The sequence below is a fragment of the Elephantulus edwardii genome, unplaced genomic scaffold, assembly GCF_000299155.1.
Source record: "Elephantulus edwardii isolate Elephantulus edwardi_28Jun2011 unplaced genomic scaffold, EleEdw1.0 scaffold00021, whole genome shotgun sequence".
NCBI lineage: Eukaryota > Metazoa > Chordata > Mammalia > Macroscelidea > Macroscelididae > Elephantulus > Elephantulus edwardii.
The window spans coordinates 14,585,400-14,600,213 of record NW_006399771.1 but is presented as its reverse complement, the minus strand read 5'-3'; the positions used below and the strand labels follow the sequence as shown (position 1 = coordinate 14,600,213).

Below are 14,814 nucleotides of genomic sequence, written 5' to 3'. Positions count from 1 at the left end.
ATATTATGTATGTAGTTTTTTATTTAAAAAAGTGTTTGATGTGTATTGTTTTTGATGTGCATTAAAGTTCTTTTCCCCTCATGAGTGGGTGTCCTTGAGCTTTTGCCTAGGGTGTAAGTCTGCTCAAAGGCATTGACTTAAAACCCCGCAGGGCACTCGGGCCAAATTTATTAATTTTTGAATGAGTATTCCTTAAATGACAGCAATCTTCTGCTTATTTGCTGAACTGAACAACTTGATGTTGCTGTGTGTACCCTGTTCCATAGTCTTGTCAAATACCATAATGTTTATCCATTGTGTACAGTGATCTTCTAGATTGACTTATGCTGGGAACTCTACAAACTCTCTTAACTCTGTAAATGTACAGAAATGATGGAAGTTACAGAACAGAGTTCTATACAGAAATGATGCCAGTCATAGAATAGAGTTCAGGTCTTTTGTGCAAAACTTAACCCTTTTGTGCAAAACTTACTCTCAGTCGTATCTGACTTGACAACACTTAACCACTGCTAAGTGAAACTAGTGCTGTTCTATCTGGAGGAGCACTCTTCCATGTTGTACATCGCTCTTTGTCAATGTGCTATATGAAGTAAGCTGGGTTGCTGTGATGCTGAACCTTGTGCCATTGGGGTATCAAACAACAGAATGGCTTCCCAGTGTGGACAGTGTTTGGTGGAGCTCCCAGTTGTAATACAGGTTTGGAAGCAGGAGTGGCATTCACTTCCTAAACTACACACCTCTGGAAACTCTATGAACTTGGTGAAATGACGACAGTTATGCAAGGGCATTATTAGGTCTTTTGTTCATAGAGTCGCTATTAGTTGCACTCGATTCGAAAGCAGTCGTCAACAACCACAACATTATTATAAGCTACTTAGTAAGAATTCCACAACAGTCCTACTATGAGTGAGTTGCCCTTCTTGGAAGTTTCTAAATAAAACTCACACAGTGATCCTCCATCAGGTTTCTGTGAATTGCCTCTGGGAAGAAACTGCCTACCTTTCCTCTATGGAGCCAGTGGTGGATTCAAACTGCCAGAGTCGCATAGCCTTTGGATTACCAGTGCAACTCCTTACTAATTATGCAATCAGAGCACTCCAAGAGAAAAAAATCAAGGGCTCAGTAGGATAAAATCCAGAGAACAGGACTATGTGATTAGAAAGCTTCGAAGATCAAACCAAAAAAAGTTAAAGGAAAAGTTTACACTTAAATATACTTGTCTTGGGAACATTATAAAAATATCATGCAGTTTAAAATGGCCAACCCTAGTTTCAAATAGTGGTGGTATAGCTATTTTCAGCTGTGACTTAGGGAGAATTGTTTTGAACTTTTAAATCATAGTTTCCTTTCTATACTGTAGAGATAAAAACTTTACACTATTATTCTACATGTTAGGATGTATATATCATTTTCTTATCTGACAAAAAGGTACTGTATGAATTAATTAAGTAGATAAGAGCTTTCAATAATGATAATACAGTAATAATTATTAATATTTCATACATGAAAGATCTATCTTTATGCACTGCGATTTCATTGAAGAGCACAGAAATAGAGGGGAAAAATATGGGAGAATAATAAATTGAGGAAGCTCAGAGTTCCTGAAAGAATGCAGATTAAAAAAAAAATAAAGCAAACAGCAAGTCTTCCCAAGTATATCTACTTCTATTATGTTATTTGGATTCAAACATGTCATAATGAAGGCTTTGATGGTGGGTTAGAACTCAACTCACTGCTGGCTCAAATGATACACAGATTTCAGTAATGATGATCCTCATATTGTGTTCAGGTGAGTAACTACAGTTGTCTGAACAAAATGGGTAAATAAATACAATTTTGCCTATTTACTTGTTAACACACAAGAGTTCTTAGGAAGGTAATTTTAAGTAACATTAGTAGGATTGGTTAAGTCTTATTTCATTTAAGGGCTGTTCATATGTTTTTGGACAAAAACTTAAATCGACCACAGATATGTCCTGCTTGGGGCAAAGCCATATTTAGGTGATTCCTAATCACAGTAGCCTTCTGTAAGGGTTCCGGGGAGGTAATCTTTACGCAAGGAGACCGCTGCCCTTTCCTCCGTGGAGCAACGGGAGGATGTGATTTACTGATTTTTCAGTTAGCAGCCCAACATGTTAAATATCATGCCACCAGGACTCTTTTTTTTCCTTCCCAGTGAAAGAACAAAATACCAAAAAGTATAGAATAAAAAGATGATCAATCCTGTATGTCCAATGACAGTTTATAGGAAATCTAAAAATCAAAGGTCTACTAAGAAATTAAAAAATCTTAAAAGTCTTTAAGGATGCAATGACCCTATTTCTTAGAAAAGAATTACAAGGGAAAACAAAATGAGATGAGAGGAGAAACAAGGCTGATTTTTCAAAAAGATCATTATTTGAGTGAAAGTTAAGAAAGTAGAATGGTTTTTCATTCAATCTTTCACATTTTGTTGTATAATGTTAATTACAATGTTGTTGTGGTGTACCATCAAGTTGGTATCGATCCATATCTGATCCTCCAGTGGGTTTTCAGAGGCATTTAATCCCATGGGAGGTGGATTTGAACCGCATGAATACGAGACTGAAGTTTAGCTTCTTGCCACTAGGCCACCAGAGCTCCCTAATTCCAAGGTACACAAGGTAATGTCCCTTTTCTTACTTCCTCCTGTTAACTCTCATTTCCATTAATCCTTTCTATGCCTCCTTGCATCCTGGGCTTTATCCATAGTTAAATGCTGCTATTTTGAGCTAATACAGTTGATTATTCTAAGGAATGAGTGGCATCTGGTGTGTGTCATAGACCTGTGCATTGTATGGCAAACTGAGCCACTGGGGGGAGTTTCGTCTTGAAACCTGGAAGTTCTATCAGTGTCCACTAGACCAGTAAATCTGATTTGTCTCCTGTTTCTGCGTTTGGTTCCACATTTCCCCTCACTCTATCAGAACTGTCTCTTTCAGTGTGGTAAGTGGTGGTAGTTCTTCTGTCTCAGAGTTAATGGACTTTAAAGTTTACATAGTTATTAGTCTTTTGGACAGATTGTTTCATTACATCTTTGCTTTTCTTTCCTGGGCAAAGTGAGACCAATATTTGCACCTTGGATGGCTGTTAACTTTTAAGATTCACAAGAGGAGGACGTAGACTATTATTTTTCTGGATTATGTTACACCAGTTGACTTTGATGTCCTGCAAGACTATGGTCCCAAGTTCCCAGAACCAGAAACTCATTCTCTTATTTACCACATGGCAACTTACAAAGAATTGCCCACTGTTGGCTCTGCTGCATATTTAGATGTATTACAGAATATGATATGAATGCCCAAATTTCATAGGTCAAATCTATGTTTGCTCATGGATATGGTCCTCAGGAGGAGATTGCCCATCTTTTTCCTGTGGAGGAGCTGGTGAAATTGCTGGCAAGGGTGGAATTGGAACTCTTAAAACTGCTACCAGGAATGTAAAATGGTGCATCCACCATGGAAAAAAGTTTAGTGCTTCCTTGAAAAATTAAGATAGAAAAAAAAAAAAGATAGAAATACATTTAATCTAGCAAAACAGTAGTAACAAACCAAGTATCCATCAGTGAATGATTGGTTTAAAAAGAGGCACACATAGTAGATTACTGTTCAGCACTAAATAGAGAATTCACAGAGCACTATGTGATATGGATGAATCTTAGAGACCGTAATGCTGAGTGAATTAAATCACTCACGAAAGGACAAATGTATATGGCCACTATTATAAAAAAACTAATGGAAAGTTTGTACACAGTATCATTTTTAGTTATCAGACATTGAGAAGGAAGGGAGAGGGGTGAGATTGGTAAACAGACAATAGACACTTAGTAAGATTGGTTAAGCCAATGATAATATGTCATAAGAGGATGATCAGCTCAGTGGCACAAAAGATAGGAAGATTCAGTTAAGTACACAATAAATAGAACTACTAGCAGATATATAGGGAACTCTGGTGGCCAAGTGCTAAGAAGCAACACTGCAATCGCAGAGGCACATGATTTTCTTTAGGATGTGCTTATCTGACATTGATACGATGGTTATGCTTACTTCAGAGATTAAATTAATGAGCATTCTATCTTTCTATATATTAAAAAACAGTGTAACCTGGCAGAAACTGGAGAGCATTATGCTGAGTGAACCAACTTAATCTCATAAGGACAAATACCATTATTGTAAAAATAGGATAGCTAGTAAAACATGCATGGGAACCTAAGAGAGAAAGGGGTGGGAGCAGAGGAGTGGGGATGGGTAATGGCAAAACTGGTTTGGTGTGTGGAGTGGAGGGAAGGAAATGGGAAAGATCCACGTGAAAAGACAGGGTAATGATGGGTAAGGTTCAATGGTGATTAATTTTATAAAACATACTGAATGAGAATGATTGTATGAAATAGTTTGAGTAGAATTATCACTAGATCTTCTTTGAATGTATGTATGTGTGACTCTCAAATTTCTTTTGTGATGGGTCAGTACAACTTTTCTCTACCTCTGTCTATGTTAAAGTAGATAATGTGTTTCTAAAACTTAGTTCATTTCCTGTAGGTTTTCAAATTTGTTGGAAGCCAATTCTTCATAGTGTTCTTTTTCTTATTCTTTTTTAGTTGGTCTTGATGTGATGTCACTATTCAATTTCTTATTCATGTTATATTTATACATCTTCTCGTTTTTCTTTATTAGATTTGCCAGTGGCTTTATAGTCTTACTAGTCCTTTCAACAAATCAACTTCTACTGTTGTTGACTCTTCCTACTGTTTTTGTTTCATTTATTTCTGATTTAATTTTTATTATTTTCTTTCTTCTGGAAACTAAAGGATAAAATTTGTTTGATACTTCCTAATTGTTGGAGATACTGAGTAATGGTGTTAATTATGATTCCTTTTCCTTTTTTATTATTTTTTTTGTGCACCTACTGTCAAATCAGATCTGACTGGTACAGGAGGAAATTGTCCCTCCTTCTCCGGCAGAGCATCTGGTGGATTTGAACTGTGTACCTTTGGGATTGCAGTACAGCTTCTTGCCACAAGGCCACCAGAGCTCCCCTGATTCCTTTTCCTTTTTGATGAGTACATTTATTACTATAAAGTGGAGTGTGAACACTGCTTTTGCTACGTCCCAAAGATTTTTTTTTTAATAGGTTGTCCTTTCATTTTCATTTGTTTAAAGATATTTTAAAATTTCACTTTTCTATTCTTCTACTACCAAGAGTGTTCAAGCAGGGTCTTATTTAGTTTCCATGTATTTCTTTCTCCCCTTCATTTTCCTGGTGTTGACTGGGAGAAAAACTGATTAAAGCAGACTTTAAGACAAGTCTTAGTGGCCTGCTTCCATAAAGATTACAGGCAAGACTACATGGAACAGTTCATTCAACCTGTAACACATGAGGACACTAGGAGTTGGCATCAACTTGATAACAAAGGATTTGATTTTTGGCTATTTGTATCCTAATCAAAACTACAAACCACAAAACATCAACTTCCACAACAAAAGCCATTAATGGTACAAATGAGCTTGTGAATGAATTCACAATTAATATGGTAACAGGATATAGTTAGACAGTATACTATGACTATTTGTATCATATTAATTCTTTTTAAAAGAGCATTCTTAGTTTTTAGAAACACATATGGAAACATTTACCTAATAAATGATATGTTCTAGATTTCCCTCAAAACAACATAGGAGTTGGAAGTTAGCTGAAGTGATGAATATTAAGGCTTTCATTCTATTACTTTTAAACATCTAAATATTTCTATATTAAAAATGTAAAGTGGTAAAAAAAATCAGGAGGCTAAAGAAAAAAAAATAAGACTATGTTTATCCTTCTGTAGCTGAGTACTGAATGTCTTTTATTCCCTGCATATGAACAGCAATGTCAGAAACATAATCAGGGACCAGAAAAAATTTTAAATTTAATAGAACTAAATGTTGCACTTTGGTAAGTAAAGCACTGCATGTATTCTGTTTCCGATGAAATAAAAAGAATTCTGTTATGAAGATATTACAATGGTACCTGCGAAACTGAGATTAAATGTAAAGCACTACTCTATCAACAATCTCTAAGACGTAGTTGCAGGTTAGTAATCATGAAAATGTATTACTCTAAGCTGGAGCTATGAAATTGGGTGAGAGTTCCTAACTTTAAGCAGTATCAAATATCTATATAATGTTAATGATCTTTTAAGTAATTTTTCTAATTCAATAAATTGATTTAGAAACTACAGTGATGATTTAAAAACTGAAGATACTAGAATACATGTCTGGAAACATAAGCAGTGATAGTTTAATAGGTTCTCACATCTTGTGTCCAAAATGAAACTCCAGTCGATCTTCTTTTCTCTCTTGGCCGTCGTCGTTCTCTGATTGATTTAGGTTTATCTTCTCCTTCTTTTTCCTCTTCTCTTTTTTCTCCTTCTGTAAAAGATTACATTAGCCACATGATAGTGTTTTATTTTGAAACAGTTTTACAAAGTAAATTTAAACAGTTTTCAGTCAACCTCCTCTAAGAAGGGTACTCAAATCCTCTAATCAAAATTTATTTTTATTTCTCTTACTGTGCTGTTAGAAACGTTCTTTGTCATACAAACTATTTGTATCTATATTTTCCATTAGAATATTCTTGAGGAGGAAGATAACAACTAATTATCTTCATTATCCCATATCCAGCACAGAAAAGACCTGCTTAATAACTGTATTTGTAAAGCACACAATGACAGGGGGAGGATGAGGTCTCATGATTATTAGTCTGATTGTGAAAGTGTTACTATACTCATAGTAATGCTCAAAAATTAGTTAACAGTGACAGAATAGCTAGGAGGCATCATACAAAAGAAACAGTTTCTGCTTCTACTTATTAGCTGCAGCTCAGCAAAAAACTATTAATTTTTATGACTGTGAAAGTGCAAATCCTTGTAGACAAATCAGTCTATAAAAAGGTTAATTTTAAAATTTTTGTTACTATCCTGAGGCAGTTAAAATGGATAAAGGTTTGTATACTAGATAAGTACTGTTGTTGCTGTGTATCATGGAGTTGAGACCTGACTCACAGCTGACTCTCTAGCAGGTTTTCATAGGCTGTAATTTCACTGGAGTTGACTGCCCATCTTATTCCTGTGGAGCATTTGGTACATCTGAACTGTGTACTTTTCGGTTGGCAGCACAACTACTTACCACTAAGAGAAGAGAGCGCTCTAGATAAATATTAATGACTTGAATATGCTAAAATAAAAGGTAGGTGTCCACAGGAATAAAAGGTTTAAAAATTCTTTTTGGAATTACTTAACAAAGAGTCACAGCACAAGAAAACCCAAATTATAGTAGAAGAGGCATTATTTTTATATTAATTTATAGCAGAGATCTATAATGTCTCTTGTGTTCATATAGCTAACATAAATGGTTGTAACAGCAAAAAATGGTTCTATTCCAAATGATGTGGGGCTGCTACTACTTTATTCCAGCTAATCACCAAACAGTAAGAATTTAGATCCAGTGTTGCCAATCTTCCAAATTACCAAAAAGTAGCCAAACGTGTGGATTATATGAATATTTGTAACTTTTATATGGAGTGTTGTTGATATGTACCAGTGAGCTGGAACTGACTTGTAGTTCACTCTTTGGTGGATTTTGTTGTTGCTGAGTACCAATGAGTCAGGACTAACCCACAGCTGACCCTCCAACTAGTTTTTTTAAAGGCACTAAATCACACAGGAAATGAGATGCTAGCTTAAAGTTGGCTTTTTTAGCCATTAGCTTAGCCCTCCTTTGGTATCACACTACCTTAACTACAGACACATGGTCTTGCATATCATCAAGAGCTGTGGGGCTAGGTTAAGTGAAAGACTGCTTCCCACACTGAGGAGTTTGGACTTGTGGGCAGCAATACTTGAGGGAGACTGTGGCAACCTGAGGCTTCTTGCATTTGTGCTGGCCACAGTTAAAAGTTTGGCTGTTCCTGCTGGATGCTTGAAAGGGAAGCTCTGAGGCAAACATTGCTGGATGACTAAAGAGAATAGAGGCTTCTTGAATTTGTGTTGTTGAATTGAAACTAGAGCCTGAACTAACTGAGGAATTGTGCCTTGGGACTTCTGGACTAAAACCTGAATTTGCAATGGGTGATATTCTTGCCCCAACACTCTCCAACTTCCTTCCCTAATAATCCCCATTTTTGGTACAACGATTCTGAGTCTGTGAGTCAACAATGAATAAAAAGACTGCTTAGTGCACCCATGGCTCTAGAGACACCATGGGGCTGGGTAATGGGCTCTTTATTTGCTTTCTGCTCTGGGGCAGTGAGGGACTGTGCTATTCTCATACCCTCTAGTGCCTTCAGAGATGCTCATGGCCCTGTGCCTTCATGTCCTAACTTGAGTTCTCTAGGTAGGAGGGGACTGCTTCTTTGGAGCAGCTGGTGGATTTGAACAGCGTACCTTTAGGTTCTCCTTACCACTGAGCCTCCAAAGCTCTATTCTTAGTGTAGCTCTCTACTAACATTTTCAGGAACCTCTGGTGACTTACTAGTAAGGAGCAGTACTGCCAATGTAAGAGCACATGGTTCGAATCCATGAGCTGCTCCATGGGAGAAAGATGAGCAGTCTTCTCCTAAGTGATTTACTGCCTCTTAAAACTCACTTAAGAGAACTCTGGTGGCTCAGTGGTAAGGAACTGTGCTGCCAACCTAATAGTACGCAGTAAGCCGTCTTTTTATTCACTAGCTGCTTCAAGGGAGAAAAACAGGCAATAAACTCCTCCTGGGCAGTTTACTATCTGCTGCAGTGTCAGCTATGAGTGGGTTCCAATTTAACAGTACACAACAACATACACTACTGAGTAGCTGAGAAAGTAACCTAGTTCTCAGGGAAGAAGCATTTAAACAAAAAGTACATGTTTTAAATAATTTTGATTTAAAATAATTTCACACGTAGAAAAAAGACATTATCTACATAGTAGGCAAAAAATAGCTTAAAACACATAAAAAGTACTACACTAACTAACAAAGTGTGCTAGAAATAATCACCTACCAGTGCCTTCACACTGACTTTCGTGGTAAGTAGACATGAAAAACTTCAGGAGCTCTGGAGGCTCTGTGGTAAAGAGTGTGCTGCTAAGCCAAAGGCAGGAAGCTCAAATCTACTAACTGCTTTAAGGAAAAGATGAGCACTCTCCTCCCACATGTTTACAGTCTTCGAAAACTCACTGGAGGGTCAGCTATGAGTCAGTTCTGATTCAATGACACATAACAACAACAACAGATTTTTAAAAGGTCACAATTTACATGAGTTACACTGCCAATCCAAAGGAAGGTGGTGGGTAATCTCCTCTGGTACAATTTATAGCCTCTGAAAACCTACTGGAGAGTCAGCTACGAGCTATGAATGAGTCAGTTCTGACTTGACTGCACATGTCAACAACAATAATTTTTTCCACTGTCAACAATCAATCATATTTCTCTAATTAGGGAGAAGTCGTCATAGTTTATGTTGTCTCCGTTTCTGATAAACAAATGTTTTAAAAATATGGTTGTCTTACCTCTTTCGTTTCCTTTTGTTAATCCTCTGGAGTAAGTTGTGGTTAAACCTACAAGACTATTTGGTCTGTTCTGTTGACTTGAAGTGTAGAGGGAACTGCTCAGGGTAGAAAGTGAAGAAGATGGAGTAGAACTTGGAGTTGATACTGGTCTGTAACGCTGGTAGGTCTGTGACACATCAAAATAAAAATTCATTTGAAATATTAAATAGTTAAAAACAAATAGGACACTTAAATTCATAAAGAAAAAGTGTTTACTGTTCTACTTAGGTCATAGTAATTTAAGCTATAATGGTTTCAAGTATTGTTTACGGTTTGGTGGGAGGTGTGTGTGCTTCTGTATCTTATGATGAAGATTCACCAGAAAACATTTGACCTAGTTATCTTATTGGTATACCTTTACCTCATCATACGTTGTTCTGGAGTATTTTTGCTTGTATTCATCTTCTCTAGGTATTTCTGACTCTTTCTTTTCTTCCTGCTTCTCTTTATCCTGTTTTTCTTTTTCCTCTTTCTCTTTTTCTTCATTTTCTTGTTCTCTACTTCGAGTAGAACGACTTCTTCCTATTGTTTTTTCAGCCTCTTGAAGATCAGTCAATGTTACCCCCTGCAAACAAGACAAATTTAATTATGGCATAAATTAAAGCTAGTTTCATGAAAGGTCAAATTCTGGTTTGCACTTTGAGAAACAGACTGACTATCCAGCAAGTCATATTCAGTTTAAGAGATATGACCATGTGCAAGAATAGTAAATACATGTAAGAAACTGCCTCTGCATTTAAAAAAGGAATAGAATGAGAGCTGGCAGAAAAATCAAATGAATATATAATGTTCTCAAGTTGAGAGAAAGAACACCTAATGTATTTATGATTTAATATGTATGTTTATATACATATACAGTAAATGCTATTATGTTTATATACATAAAATAATTGTTAAGAGTCTACAGAGACAATTCATTAAATAATTAATTTTTGATGGGCATGTCCTAAATTATAGGTTAGATCTCAAGAAGTAAAAGGAACAAAGAAGAAAAATAGAATATGAAGGTAGCTACAAATAGGCCAGCTTTAAAACTAAAAAATGATTCAAACAGAAGACTGGTCTACTATAAAGTTCTTTAACTATACGAAGGTAAAAATGTAGATAACAGAAATCATAATTAGAATGGCAAGGAGGAGATAAAGGCATAGTAAGTAACTTGAGTAACATTTTCCTCATACTTGCAGATTAGCTGTTTGTTGTACTAATATAAAAAGCAGCCTATTACTCATTATCCCTTGTTCACCTCCAATTACCCACAACTCTAATAATCATTGGGCACCATGCACAGTTAATTAATTTACACTCACAAAAAATGTGGATATGAAAAATAGACAGAGGCATATAGTTGATGATTAAAGAAAATAATCGAAGTGCAACTATGCTGCTAGATACAAAAGATGACAGAAAGACTACTAAAGCAAGCTGTTTATCCTTCAATATTTGCTCACATTGTAACACTAACATACAACATCAGCATATAAAAAGAAAATTTATGTACTTCACATATTAAATATACCTGTGTTGATCTTCTAGACTGTCTTGCTTGTCTAGATCTTGCTTTTCTTTGGGATTCAGACTCTTCATCCCTAACAGGAGTGAGGTATGATCTACAGTAATTAAAAAAAATGAAATAATAAAGGTTAGCTGTAGATGCAATACCTATGACTGTATGTGAATTATAAATGAATATATGTGAATAAAATATACAAGTTCAGCATTTTTAATGTATTTTTCTAAGAGTCTTCAGTAAGTGATTATACCCACTTTTAAGTCAATAGGGCACTCTAATAATTTTTCTTTGGAGGAATTAATAGTAGTAAGGTATACTTTTTCAACATTTTTTTTTTAACCATGAATGTAAGTTTAAAGAATATATCTTTAAAAAGACATCTGACTATCCAGAGGTTAAAGATTTTAGCTCTACTAAAGTGATAGAAGCATATCATTTGCCTAAATTACAATTGAAAAGGTATGGAGACAGGACACATCGCTGGCGTATGCCCTTCCCAATTTTGAACCATGCAGTGTTTCCTTGCTCTGTTCTCTTGGTCCAAGTATAGGTTTCTCATTAGCATGATCAAGTGTTCTGGTATTCCCATTCTTCTTAGAGTCAGCCATAGTTTGTTATGATCCACACAGTCAAACACCTTTGCATAGTCAATGAAACAAAGATATACATTCCTCTGGTATTCCCTGCTTTCAGCTAAGATCAATCTAACATTAGGTACAATATCCCTAGTACCACGACCCCTTCTAAACCCAGCCTGGGCTTCTGGCAGTTCTCTGCTGATGTGTCGTTCCAGTCATTTTTGGATAATCTTCAGTAGAATCTTGCTTGCATGTGAAATTAATGATATTGTTCTGTAGTTTCCACACTGTTGTGTTACCCTTCTTTGGGATGGGAACAAATATAGATCTCTTCAAGTCAGTTGGCCAGGTGGTTGTTCTCCAGATTTCTTGGCACAACTTGGTGAGCATGTCCAGGGCAACATCTGTTAGCTGAAATATGCCAATTGGTATACCATCTGTTCCTGGGGCCTTATTTTTTGCTATTTCCTTCAAAGCAGCTTGAACTTCTTCCTTCATCACCATAGGCTCTTGCTCATATGTTGTTTCATTAAATTCTTCTATGTATGCCAATTCTTTTAGATACAGTGACTCAGTATATTCTTTCCATCTTCTTATAATACTTCTTAGATCATTTAATATTCTGCCTAAAGCATCCTTGCTTATAGCAACTTGAGGTTGGAATTTGTTCTTCAGTTCCTGGGAGGCTGGGCTTTATGAGGAGAAATGTGGGGTCAAGGTTGGTGGAAGATCTATCAACAATCTGCACTATGCAGATGATACAACCCTGCTTGCTGAAACTGAGGAAGACCTGAAGTGCTTGCTGCAGAGGTCAAGGAGTGCAGCCTCCAATACGGATTGAGGCTCAATGTCAAGAAGACAAAGATTCTCACCACTGGGCCAATTGGCAGCATCAGGATGGATGGTGAAGAGATTGAGATTGTCCACAGCTTCAGTTTGCTTGGCTCCACAGTCAACACTCTCGGCACCAGCAGCAAGGAAATTAGAAGACGTATTGCCATGGGAAAGTCTGCTGTTAGGGACCTCTCCAAAGTACTGAGAGCAATGGTGTCTCTTTGGTTTGCTATCACTTGTTATGCATCAGAGAGCTGGACAATGACTAAGGAGGAGAGAAGGAGAATTGATGCCTTTGAGCTGTGATGCTGGAGAAGAGTATTGAGGGTACCGTGGACTGCTAGGAAAACAAACAGATTCATCCTGGAGAGGGTCAAACCAGGCTGCTCCATGGAGGCAAGGATTGTGAGGCTCTGTCTTACATACTTCGGACATGTTGCAAGGAGGGACAGGTCCTTGGAGAGGGCCATCATGCTTGTTAGGGTGGAGGGACAGCACGGAAGGGGAAGGTCCCCTATGAGGTGGATTCAGTGACTGGGGTAATCGGGATGGGTGTGTCAGAGACGGTGCGATTTGCACATGACAGAGCAGAGTTTAGGGCTGTTGTACATAGGATCGCTATGAGTCACAAGCAACTCGACGGCACATAATAACAACAAACAAATTACAATTTACTAGGACGGGTAAAAAAATATATTTTTGCTTTTTAACTTAGGATGTCTTTCCCTTTTACAACATCCACAAGTAGTAGTAACATAACTTCTTGAAGCAATTCACTCAACGACAGTTTTAGCCAAAAGTTGAGTTAAAAAAAGATCTACTAGAGAAGTCTATAAATTTCTAATAGTATTTCCAAATATTTGAAGACCGGTAATAAAATTCTTCCCTATATTTTGTATTCTCTAGAACAATCCTAAGATCCTTCATTCTTTGGGGTTCCCTGAAACACTGTCCTCTAGATAATTTATGGTATATCTGAGTCCACTCTAGATATCTTAATGTTGTCTTCCAATGCCATCATTAGAACAGAATTCAACATTCAGGCTACGGTATGACAGGTGAGTATTCTATTCTTGCTACTATTCATAATGTTTTTGGTAGACATCTTGTTCCATACTTTTAAGTTCTCCAAAGATTGTAAACTAGCATTTTATCTTTGAGTAAGTGAATTTTTAATCTGAAGGGTAGGACTTGGACGACAGAGTAAATGAAATCAGGTTAAGGTCCATTTCTCTTATAGTATGTACACAATTTCAGAAACATACAAGATATGCCAAGAGTTAAACAATTGATTAAAAGGTCAAACTGACCAAGACTGGGCAAAACCCTGACAACACAGGACCATCCTTCCAACAGTAAACAGTTCAATTATTACACATTTTATCTAATTATATTACAAACCACCTTTCCACAGAAAACAGAAAAATTTAATAAAACAGTCTTCTATGTTGTTGATTAAACCAAGCTGCTATTATGACCTGTCTGCAAACCTCAAGCAACAGTGTAATAAATTCTCAATGTACCTTCGAAAGAAGTTACCTTTATTAAATTTTTACATTGTAATTCATCCTGCTCTTTAGTCTTCCTAATAGTATTCATAACAAAATGCGAAATTTATTCCACATTTATACCTTATCATCTGTGTCTTGCATGCATCCTTTAAAAAGTAAACTCACAGAACTCAGCCCTATCCTCAGGCTCCATTTTGTTGTTGTTGTGTACTGTTGAGTCAGAATCGAGTCATAGCTGATCCTCCAGTGTTTTCATAGGTAGCTGAATCACACAAGAGGAGACTGTTCACCTTGTTCCCAAGAGGCTGATGGATTCAAGCCATGTGCCTCTGGGCTGGCAGCACAGTTCCTACTTAGAATCATTAATAATTTCTTGAGGATTCTGTTTAAAGGCCTCATTCCTTTTAGTTCCACAGGAATTCATAACCTTCATTTTTTAATGTCTTTCCAAAACTACAATAAAAGGCTCATAAGTCCCAGTATTTACCTGCTTAAACAATTTCTCACTTAAGATATTTCCTTAATTTTATCAATTAGCTCTTAATTGACTAAAATTAGGAAACTCTGATGGCTAGAGGGTAAAGAGTTGAACTGCCAATCCAAAGGGAGGTATTTCAAATCTACCAGATGTTTTGCAGGAGAAAAATGTGAAATATCTCATGGAATTTACAGCCTCTAAAAACTCTCTGGAGGGTCAACGAAGATTTGATTCTGATTCAACAGCATTGAGTTTTGAGTTTTAGCGACTAAAATTAGTCCTAGTGGGCTGATTATCCTTGCCGTTTCTACTCACAGAGATGAAA

General features: G+C 36.6%; 1 protein-coding gene across 3 annotated transcripts in view; it reads right to left on the bottom strand.

Annotated features, from left to right (window-relative positions):
* PPP1R12A (protein phosphatase 1, regulatory subunit 12A) overlaps positions 1–14,814 on the bottom strand; it is a 176,724-nt gene that overhangs the window by 19,486 nt on the left and 142,424 nt on the right. For all 3 annotated transcript variants that reach the window (XM_006882545.1, XM_006882546.1, XM_006882547.1), the window contains 4 exons: positions 11,095–11,185; positions 9,937–10,140; positions 9,537–9,702; positions 6,310–6,425 (listed from right to left, as the gene is read on the bottom strand). In XM_006882545.1, coding sequence (XP_006882607.1) covers positions 6,310–6,425; positions 9,537–9,702; positions 9,937–10,140; positions 11,095–11,185 — 577 coding nt within the window. The remainder of the gene's footprint in view (positions 1–6,309; positions 6,426–9,536; positions 9,703–9,936; positions 10,141–11,094; positions 11,186–14,814) is intronic.